The sequence below is a fragment of the Strix aluco genome, chromosome 21 (assembly GCF_031877795.1).
Source record: "Strix aluco isolate bStrAlu1 chromosome 21, bStrAlu1.hap1, whole genome shotgun sequence".
Lineage (NCBI taxonomy): Eukaryota > Metazoa > Chordata > Aves > Strigiformes > Strigidae > Strix > Strix aluco.
Window position 1 is genome coordinate 3538230 of NC_133951.1, and position 11463 is coordinate 3549692.

Sequence of the window (11463 nt, forward strand, 5' to 3'; positions counted from 1 at the left end):
CTGTCAGTTTGGTCGTTTTTTTATGTTTGCTTGTGACTGGGGTGGGTGGGGAATAAGCTGATAGAAATAAAAAGACATCAGTGTCATTTGGCCCTCTATAGCTGATGTCTTCTCCCCAACTATGTCACACAGAGAGAGACTTCATGGTCAAAGAGCTCTTTTGTGAAGGGATGGGCAGAAATGGCTGAATTGCAGAAATGTAGAAGCATTTAATGTGGAAGTCTATAACCCCCATGCTGGCTGCCCCTTGATTCCCCTCTGTGCTGGTACACTGTCCCCACAGGCTGTTCCTCTCAAAGTCTGTCACTTCAAAGCACCCCGTTCCCTCAGCAGGGCCAGTGCTGGGCCCTGCACATGTAGGCTTGGGCTGGGGAAGGGGTGAAACGTTGGCTTTCTCCAAGCATCCTCTAAAGCCCGCTGATCCCACTGACCACAGGAGCTGCTCAGTGGTAGTGCAGAAAGAGTTTATGAACTCCTGTTAATGAATTAGCACAGAAAGAGAATTTCACAGGTTGTTTTATTTACTCCTGGGAACTGTGGGCAGCTAATGCAGATCACAGAGCAACCACAGTACAGGGACAGTGTTCAGGTATACCCTGTACCCTGGAACTGCCGCCTTCAGAGCAGAGCATCTTCTGCAAGGGGCTGGGTGAAAAGCCTGGAGGAATGTGGCAGGTGGCCCTCAAGGGGAAAAGGGTGGACACGATTGCCTGGAGACTGGGAGAGCACAGAAATCTGAGTGCAGCGTGCATTCCTAAAGAACAGAGCCTGGAGGCAGGGCTTGCAGACACAAACCGTCCTGGCACAGCTGTGTTAGGGTTTTACTGGGCAGGATTCCCCACATCCCTCCAGCTCACTGGAGAGACTCCCAGCTTTTCAAAGCCCCTCCTGAATACTTTTATTTAAAGCCATTATATCACACTTGTCTTCGTTACAGCAAAATGCCCCCAGCTCTCTCTGCGTGTCCAGCTCGATGCCGAGCAGAGGTGCAAAGAGCTCTCCAGCGGACAGTGGCTGACACTGAGGTGGCTTGGCCAGAGTCTGCGTGCGTCCCTGCATGGTGGCTTGCTGTGTCACCCCATGGTCCCGCTGCGTCATGCCAGGTTTGGCTCCCAGCGTGAGTCACTGCTGCCTCCTCCTCCTGCACAGACCCGGACCAGCCTGGGCGGCAAGCAGTGCTTTGGCGCTTGCAGGTAGTTAAGGCAATCCCCAGCCAGCTGTCAGTGAGATCTGCATTCTGAACAACCTCCTCCTTCCATCACCTCTCCTGAAATACCACCTAGGACAACCTGAAAACACCCACTGGCTGTAAATTATTAAACACACAGAGGCGATATGAATCGCCTCTTTTCCAGGGAGCATTTTGTACCAAAATTAAAACCTTCAGAGACAGAACAAACTCAGTAATAAGAAATCCTGGTATAAATCATTTTTATGTATGGAAATAAAATGCATCTCCCACCAGCTCTGTGTGAAAGCCTACAGACCGATCGAGGGGGAGGACAACATTGCGTGGCCACTTAACGGTGGATCAATGTGTCTTCGTCATACAGCCTCCCCAGCAGCACCACTGCAAGGTGCCAGGAATAAATCAGCTCTAACAGTGGTGTTCACAGCCCCATCCATATTTCATATCCCACCGGGGTGATTTCAGTAGCTCTCTGCTCAGGCAGCCCTTCTCTTTACTTAGCTGAACTTGCTGAGCCTCTGCGGGCACCCAGTGTCCAGGCAGTCCTGCCTGCCTTTGCCCCGCTGCACTCAGAGGACAGACCGTAACACTGGATGAGAGCAGCCTTCAAACACTGCTGGGATAAACGCAGAACAGAAGAAAAGCCCCTCTTAAAGGTGTTTCAAAGCAAGGAAAATGTGATCTTCCCATGTCTTGCTTCGGGTTCATTAAAATCAAGGCTCTGCCGGTTTCTGTGCTGCGCTACACTGTTGGCATGTGTTTTCTGGTTGACCCCAGAAGCTGGAAGCAACTCCATGGGATGTCAGTGTCATGACAGCTCCTGTGAACAGTCTGCATGAACACACAACACGACATGCAGAACAGCCTGCTACAAAGCGCTGTAGTAAAGAAGGACTATGAACACATCATTCAGTGCATGGGAATAAAACCAAAGAGTCTGTGCTGAAAGAAGGGTATTCCCCATCATGAATGATGATTTAGGAGATCTGACTGCACTGAGCTTCTGAATTCAGTGATTCATGAGCCTATTTATACACGTTTCCTTGCATCGTGCCCACTCTGCCACAGCAGAGGCATTGCCATGTCTGTCAGGGCTGCTGCAGACCACCAGCACCTGAATAACTGCTCCCTTATGGAGTTGCACAGTGTAAACGCTCAGCAGCCAGCCCTCCCCGAGCTCCGCAGGAAAGGAGAGGAGCAGAGCAAAGGCATTAGCACAGCGTGGAGCTGTGAGCAGAGAGCTGTGGGGGTCAGGGGACGTAGCTGCAACCCTGGGGCAGCTGCCCCAAAGCAGCTTCCACCATCAGCATGTGAAGTTCACTTGGGAACACCCTGGATAGATGAAAGCCAGGAGTGACGCAAGAAGGGATTGCTGTGGGATTAGGATGTAAATTTGTTTTCTAACCTTCAGAGAAATAAGCCTTAACAGCCCTGGAAGCCAGACTGGCTGACTTCTACAAGGGAGTTACGGGGTTAGGATACAGTCCCTGTGATAAGAGGGGAGCAGCTCTGGCTGCCCAGACGATGGGACCTGTGAGCAGGCAGGGGAGGGATGCTGCAGATGGACGGGGGTCCAGGCCAGCCCTGACGGTGATGGGGAGGGATGGAGGGAGCTCCTACGCCTGAGCAAAGTGTCTCAAACAAGACCCAGTGCCAGGCCAATGCCTTCACAGAATCACAGAATCGTCTAGGTTGGAAAAGCCCTTGAAGCTCCTCCAGTCCAACCGTCAACCCAACATTAACAGTTCTCAACTCCACCAGATCCCTCAGCGCTATGTCGACTCTACTCTTCAACCCCTCCAGGGATGGGGACTCCCCCCCTGCCCTGGGCAGCCCATTCCAACGCCCAACAACCCCTTCTGCAAAGAAATCCTTCCTAAGAGCCAGTCTGACCCTGCCCTGGCGCAGCTTGAGGCCATTCCCTCTTGGCCTGGCGCTGGTTCCTTGGCTCAAGAGACTCATCCCCCCTCTCTGCACCCTCCTTTCAGGGAGTTGCAGAGGGCCATGAGGTCTCCCCTCAGCCTCCTCTTCTCCACACTAAACCCCCCCAGTTCCCTCAGCCGCTCCCCATCAGACCTGTGCTCCAGACCCCGCACCAGCTCCGTTGCCCTTCTCTGGACACGCTCGAGTCATTCAATGGCCTTTTTGGAGTGAGGGGCCCAAAACTGAACCCACTCATCGAGGGGCGGCCTCACCAGTGCCGAGCACAGGGGTGAGATCCCTTCCCTGTCCCTGCTGGCCACGCTATGGCTGATACAAGCCAGGATACCATTGGGCCTTACGGCACTGCAGTGACCCGCGGCGTTGCCCAGGGCGGATCAGTGTGTCCCCGTGGCGTGGGGCTGAAGGCAGGAGGGTTGTTTTGCAGGGGAGTGGGCTGGGGAGTAGCCAGTGCCAGGGGGTTGCCTTGCTTGGAAACATACAATGTGGAGCTGATGAGATTTTATATGAAAAAGTGAAAGTGTTTCCTCTCTGCTTTGTGACCAGCATGGAAGGTTTTGGTTCTCAGAATCCATCCTGACTCTGAATTGAAGAGTTCAGCTTTTTGTTTTCCACATATGGGGAAACACTGCAGAAACAAAGTCTCCTTTTGGGACCTGAACAAAGTTGGAACATTCCTGCCACCACTTCAGGGAAAAAATCCTCCATGTCCCTTATTTTGTGTGTGCGAGGCAGCAGAGCTGTTCTGCTCCTCTTTACAGGCTGGGATGCTCCGGCATGAACCGCCTGGCAGGGGAAGGCACAAGGGGAGAGACCCCGGAGCAAGCGACCACGGACACCCCACTGCCACGGGCACCCGCGTCTCACCCCATGGCAGCCTGCGCCTTGATCCACGGTCTGCAAATCTCATTCCCTCCAGGATAAGGATAACAATAAGTAATTTAAGGATCGAAACCAAACATTAATGTGGATGGGAAGCACTAAATCTGAGCTCAATATTCAGGCTGGGGCTCGCAGTCAGGTTTCGCAGGCTGCTGCCCACGGACCAAACCCTGGCTCTGTCACCGAAAAGACGGGATAAAGAAACTTATCGACACCAATTTGATGCAGATAAGCAGACACTTCTCTATTGACGGCCGGGTGTGCGGGTGAGCGCTCTCACCAACGATGCACACCAAACACGAGAATCATACAGCTTATATAGTATTCAATCATGCATATTCATTAGGTATTCATACATAAACATAATAATTCTTGGAAATCATTATCATATTCCCCTCCTACTTCTGATTCTGCGCACTAAAGCTTAGAAATCTCTAGAAATGAGTCTGGGGTGTAATTTGGGTCGGTGGCCCATGAGTCGGTGGTCGCGATGGTACTTGCAAGTTGTTCCAGTTGAGTCTCCCCAATTCCCATTAATTCTGGATCCTGACATCTCTGGATATTCTTAACAATGTATTCTAGGTAATAAACTACTCGTTGTTTGGACATTTCTAGAGTAACTTCAAACAAAATCATCTTTAATCATAAATTAATTAGCTAAGCAGTACCTAGGGGTACCGAGTAGATGATTAGTGACCTATTCTTCGGCCCTGGTAGGGGCTGTACAGAGGAATGCGTAATAGCGTTGGTTGGTGTATAATGTGCAAATGCAAGATAAATGTAAACATGTAATTTCTACTAAAGTATCTCTCATAATTCTATATTCATATTAAAATCACACAAAATTAATTCTGATTAATGAAATTAAATCTGATTAGTGGCAAATCAGTAACAGCTCCGTGCCCGATGCCCCCCAAACACTCTCCCAGCATCGCGCCCCAGGCGGGATCCTCGGCCTCGCCGCGGCCCGCAGGAGCCCTTCTGCCCCCGGGAGGTGGCGGCGGGAGGCCGGGGCCCGGGGGGGGCCGGGGGGGCCGGGGCTGAGGAGGCAGCGGCGCGGGGGGGGCCCGGAGGGGGCCCGGGGGGGGGCCGGGGTTGTGGAGGCCGCGGCGCGGGGTGGGGGGCCGGGGCTGAGGAGGCCGCGGCGCGGGGCCGGGGCGGGCCGCGGCCGTTCCCCCTCCCGGCCGGCAGGCGGCGCTGCCCGCCCCACCGCCCGCCGTCTCCTAGCAACGGGGCGAGCCCGGGGCGCGGCCCCGCAGGTGCGGGCCGGGCCGTGCCGGGCGGCGGTACCGCGCCGAGCAGGTACGGTCACCGCGGCCCGCAGGGGCGGGGAGAGGGCGCGGCCCGGCTCTGAGGTGCGTGGCCGCCTCGCCGGTGCCCGCGGGAGGAGCATGCGGCGGCGCCATGAGCGAGCAGTGGGACGTCGGCCGGGCCCTGGCCCTCTCCGGCCTCTTCCGCCTGCTGCAGGGCGCGGGCAGGGCCTGCGCGGGCCCGTTCCTGCCGCTGTTCCTGCGGCACCTGGGGCTGCCGGCGCCGCTGGTGGGCCTCGTGGCCGGAGCCAAGCACCTGGCCGCGGCGCTCGGGGCCCCCCTCGGCGCCCGCTGCCCCAGGGGCCGCAGGAAGCGGCGCCTCCTGGTCGCCGGCTCCTTGCTGGGCTCGGCGGGGGCCGCGCTGCTCCTCACCCTCATCCCGCCCGCCGGCGGCGCGGGGCACAACCGCTGTAACGGCAGCCGGCAGCCGGGGGACCGAGGGGCCGCCGCCACGGTGCCCGGTGCGGACACGAGCGGCTACAGTGTTTTAAGCATGAGTGCTATGACGAATGCAAAAACTGTGTCAAAAGAAACGATGAAAACAACTGCTGATGTTTTGATAGTGAGTAGAACGCCAGCGCTAACCAGTTCAGCCTTCCAGGGATCATTTGGCTGGACAGATCCGCGTGAGGAAGAAGGCAGAGGGCTTGGGGAAGGTGATGCAATGACAAATGGCTACTTGGATGGTCCCTCTGGCTGGGCAACTTCTGTGAAAGCAGTTAACTGGGAGACACGAGAACCAGACTCCTACAGCCCTCCCTTACGTGGACTGGAGAAGGAAACGAGCAGTCTGGGCTCTGCTGCAATAGATCTTGCTGGTAATGCTGAAGAAAGCCTTTATGCTACTGAAAGCAAAGAGCTCTCTTTGTTTAAAACAACTTTTCCTACTGTTGGAGATACTAATGTGTCCGGAAACCTTTCAGACCAGCAGAAAGACACTCAAGATGTCGGCGTCAAGGGAGTGCAAAACATCTTTCAGGACAGAGAACATCAGATTTTTCTTATGGTACTGGGTGCTGTTGTGCTTTGGGAGCTGTTGGCTACTTCTCTCGAATGGACAGTGGATGAGAGTCTCTATGAGTATCTCGACTTCGTTGATGCGACTGATAAGTATGGCAAGCTGTGGATTTGGAGTTACCTGGGTGCATCTGCAGGTGCCTGCGGCATTGCTGTATTTGTGGATCAACTGAATTGCTTCCTCAGCAGTACAACCACCCGCCTCGCTGTCCATTTCTATGGCTATGCTCTCCTGATAACGCTCTCGTCGTTTGTCTGTGTCTTTTTTCCCATCCACGTTCCCAAGAAAACCGACCGTGTTAACAGAACCGCCAAAGCCCTGGCTCTGCTGTGGAGCGACGGCCGAGCGATCCTGTACGCCATCACCGTCTTCCTCACCGGCGCGGCTGGGTCTGCGGTGCACAACTTTCTCTTCTGGCAGATGGAGGACCGAGGCAGCAGTGAGCTGTACATGGGGCTCTCTGTGGCCGTTGGGCTACTTGCTGAACTTCTGCTTTATTTCTTCAAAGGGAAGTTGCTGCGGACTTTCTCGGGCAGCAAAATTGTTGCAGTCAGTCTGAGCCTCCTGGCAGTACAGCTTCTGTGCTACTCCTTCTTGTGGACTGCGTGGTCGGTTCTGCTCATCCAGATTTTATCCGCCTTCAGCAGCGGTGCTTTGTGGTGGGTGGTTAACATGACGGTGGATGACATAGCCACTCCAGGCATGGAGAGGTCCCTGCATGCTGTTCTCCAGGGCCTCTGCTATGGTGGAGGGGCAAGCTTGGGCAGTTTTGCAGGAGGATTTGTCGTGAAGCACTTTGGCCTGGCAGTCCTGTACAGGGCGTGCTGCGTGTGCCTGGTGCTGTGGCTCTTCGTGTTCTTAGTTGTCCAATCTAAATTGCCACGGCAGAAAAAAATTAATTATTCTCGTCTCCTGGCTGCCGATTCCAGTGATATGAGTGACTCTGACGAGGATAACGAGAGGGACTGGCTGGTAAAAGCTATGAAGGATGAAACCTTTAATAGGAGTTGGTCACAACAGCATGGGATCAGCTAATCTGGACTTGAACGTAGGGGATGGAGTGGTAATGCAGGATGATGATGATGCCCAGAAATGACCATTAATTCCTAAAGTGCTAAATATATACATTATATATCTTACAGGACAGATTTTTATTTTAAAAATTTTATAAATCTTTTTATTTTCTTAATTTATAGCATTCTTGGAGTAATTTTACCTTTTTAACTTAATGATTTTGCTTCCAAAATCATAGCAAGGTATTTCAGGTATACATTTGCTGAAATGAATGTAGATAAGTTTTTATTTACAAACTCTAATTCTTGCTCTGCAGAGCTGATGCTGTGGAAGGTGTGAGTGAAAGCTGTGACCTGTACTTTGATGCAATTGAATGAAAAATACTGTAATGCTAACAGCACACTAAACTTTTTCAAGGTGCTGTGTCTGTGCACTCCTTTCGCTGAATAAGGGATGTGAATAAAAAAATTGTTCATTTGCTCTGCTTTGATTTGTAAAACCAGGTTTTGCTACAGACTGTCTGTCTTCCCATGTTTTGGGATTTAAGTGTGCTTCAGCATGGGCATCTGCTGGAAAACACCTGCCGTGTCTGCTCGCAGCCAGTGCCTGCTGGCTGCCCAAATGGAGCCGAGCAGCCGGTGGACTTCCTCGGGTTTATTTACTGAAGGTGGCACCCAGCATTCCGGGTGACCAGGAAGCAGTCTGCCCTCCTGATCTGAGCAACTTCCGTGGGCTGGGGATTAATGTAGGGCAATATTCATTCAGAAGGAACTTGGCACTGGCTGAGTTGATCTGGTTGAAGCTGGTGATCCTCCCTGGGTCAGTCTGGCCTGAGGGCAGCCCTCCTCTCACCTTTCCTACTTAGAACTAACAGGGCCTGCTAAGTCTAGAAGGATCCTCGAGCTGCCTTATCTGCCTTGTCTTAACCTCAGAAGCTCACAGATTTCAACACCTCTTTGATAGATAAGATTTGCTTACAAATGAGAAACTGGTGGTCTGATCTCATTACAAGATCCGTGTCAGACCTTAGACGGGGCTGGTGGAGAAGCTTTGAGCCTTCCAGTCCTTTCAGCTACCATCAAGAGCTGCTGTCAGTTTATTAGGTACTTCCTTGGTCAAGTGACTGCATCATTCCTTTGCAGAGGGATAGATTTTAATAACACCTTCCTAATGTTTTGCAAGCCATGAGACAGCTGCAAAAAGCAGAATATTTATTTAAATGCATATTTAATATGTAAATGGCATTGCAATCTGTCACCCCGCTGCATTCTGGACTCGGTAGAAAGTGGCTGGAGACAGGGAAAAGCCAGTGCCAGTGAAGATAATCTCTTTCTCTGTGTGCATCGATTCCAGATTATCTGTACATCAAATGCTTTCAGGGCAATTAACTCTCTGGCACAAATCACTGTGCCATATAGAACACTCTACTGCAATGGCTATAGACAGAATTGTCCTCGTGCCAAGAATAGTTGGAAGTTTTTATTAAGACGTTACCTTCTTCCAGGAATCCAAACTCGAGAACAATTTTAGTAACAAGAATTAATCCCAGCCTTATTATCATATAATACCTCAGGAACTCTAATTACTTGTTAATAGAGTATCTGACTTCAGGCTTGAGTAACCGAACTGCGAGCAGCACATCGTAGAGCCGTGCGTGCTTTTGGGAGATGAGCGCTGCAGAAATAGCCGGAACGGCTCAAAGATGCGGTTGCTTCTTTAGCTGGAAGTGGCTGCCCTCATTTGAAGCCAATTAAATGGGTTATATGTGCTCTTTTTATCTGCTTCAGCACGAAATCAGCTGCTGTAATTCCATTTTAGCAAAGAGGAAAACCTTGAAATGAGAAGTGCTTGTGCAATCCGTGCTGCGGGCGCGGCGGCGGGGCGATGCCGCTGCCTGGCAGAGCTGTGGTGTGACCCCCCCAGGCTCTTCCCTCCATGGTTGTTTTGGCCTTGGCCGTTTAGGTGTGCTCAGCCACTGCCCAAATCTTAACTTCAGTGTAATAATCTTGCATAATAAGATTTTTTTTTAAAATTATTAATCCAATAAACACATTTGGTGCTGATTCGGGGGAGAATCGTTTATACAGTTGGAAATATGTTTTGAATTACAAACCACTGTGGAAGTGGACGTGGCAGAGGGCTCATTTGCTGAAGAAATCACCGATTTGGTTAAATCATTTTCCACTGGGGTTTATACAGTTTCTGTGTGTGAGCTCTACAACATTGGTGACTCAGTTTCTTCCCCTCTGATGGTCACAGAGCCAAAAAGGTAAGGGAGGAGGTGGACTTAAATTGTTCTGCGTGAGACTTCTTCACTCTGAGCGTGGCTTTATTGTCCTTGCAGAAGTACGAACGTGCCAAGGCATTTAATGCTGCTGGGAATATGATGTAACTGAGAAGAACCAAACTGCCTTTGGGGAAAATAGATTCTCATGATGTATTTTCAACCACATCAGTGGTTATTTTTGCATTACTTTGCAACTATTTGCCAAAAAATTGGCATAGAAACTTCTGTTCCTTTTAGTTTTTATTAAGCAGCAATTGTAAGGTTAAAAGTGATTATAACATCATGTAAGATTTTACAGTTTGCCTACTTCATGGTGAACTTTAAGCAAATTTCAGAGGCCTATATGTAGAAATACTTCTTTTTTTGCCCTTGGTGTCAGTCCAGGGTCTAAGCTGAGCTGTGTCCTTCTTTGAATACAATTTAAGTGAGCTCAGGGAGCAAACCATAGTTAGTGTAGAGGAACAAGTTCTGCACAATGACGGCCTTTGTAGCTCTTTGATTTTAAATTTCACATAGCTCAATGTATGTGTACTTTGTGAGAGGTTTCAAAGGATCTCAGTAAATCACTTTTATTGGATGAGACATCGTTTGCCAAAAAAATGACAAAGGGCTCTTTGCTTATCGTGGAACAACTTACAGGCCCTGCAGGTAGTTTCGGTGTACAGCTGAGGCAGCTGAACTGGAATCTGAGAAACTCATCGCATCAGCACCTTATCTTGCTTTTTAAAATTTTTTTCCCAAGTTATAAAGAAACTAAAATTGCAGATTCTGTCTTTCTGGCAGTTATTTTATGACGGAATATACAAATGTTTCCTTCATCTCTCTGTGGGCATCTCACATCTGCAATTGACTATGTAAGTGTGGCACTTTCAGAATACAAAATTAGGTAAAACTCAGCAGGCACTGATATCTAAAAGTTCATTTTTCTTGTGGGTCTGATCAGCATAGTAAGATCCTTCCCAATGTTCTCCACAGATTTCTATAATTCAGCAAACCACCACTGTTCTCCAAAGATTTCTGTAATTCAGCAAACCACCACAGCATGTTTCTTTGTGGACTGCAGTGAAATCTGCCCAGATGGATTCACAGAGAGGTTTTTGTGTTTTTGTAATGAGTCGTTTCCCAGAACTGTAGATATGGTCCATTTAAAGTAAGTCCATTTAGCTGTAGTTTCACAAGAAGGGGAGAGTGATGTTTTTGAGAGCTGTGGAGTTATTCTGCATGTTCTGAATCTTAAAAGCAAGAGCTCCTGAATTGTCTTTTCTTCCGTGATGGGGTGTAATGCCTCTAAGGCATGGTCCATGCTGTCTTCAGTGCTGCTAGTAAAAGTGTTTCTCATTTTGTTCATCTTTAAAGTACAGACAAGACATTCCCATTCTGATTTGAACTCTTAAGCGAATATACAACATAATACTGAAATTCTGTGCCTTTATAATATGGGTCCTGTATAGACTTCTTAAAAATATTAGGCAGCTCCTGACCATTACTGGCATGAGCACTAAGTAGTACTAATGCAGGGGAAAAAAAGAGTCTGTCTTGAAATATCTTGATGCTTTCAGCTTGGCATCTACATTGCTGTATTTATCAAGAGGGAGCCAATGTAAAGGAACCTCTGCTAATTTAGGCTGTACATTTCTCAGGGAACATAAATTTTTTTCTGCATTGTTCCTCCCTGGGGCCTGTTTTTGCTGTAATATAAATTACTTTCCTGGCCAAGGGCAATTTTTTACTTTAAATTGGGTATGTTGACACCATAAATCTGTGAACCCAAGTGTAGAGGTGAGTATGAGGCAACTTTAAAATCAACCTTTGCTTCACCTTT

General features: G+C 49.7%; 1 protein-coding gene across 1 annotated transcript; it reads left to right on the forward strand.

Moving 5' to 3' along the window:
- The first annotated feature begins 5284 nt into the window (after positions 1–5284).
- On the forward strand, positions 5285–7832 carry MFSD6L (major facilitator superfamily domain containing 6 like). Its single transcript, XM_074847089.1, has one exon. It carries the CDS (start codon positions 5417–5419, stop codon positions 7373–7375), a length of 1959 nt encoding a protein of 652 aa, XP_074703190.1. The 5' UTR covers positions 5285–5416; the 3' UTR covers positions 7376–7832.
- Positions 7833–11463: the final 3631 nt, after the last annotated feature.

Excerpts from the sequence above, each read along its gene's own strand:
- MFSD6L (XM_074847089.1), top strand. The coding sequence starts at position 5,417 with ATGAGCGAGCAGTGGGACGTCGGCCGGGCCCTGGCCCTCTCCGGCCTC.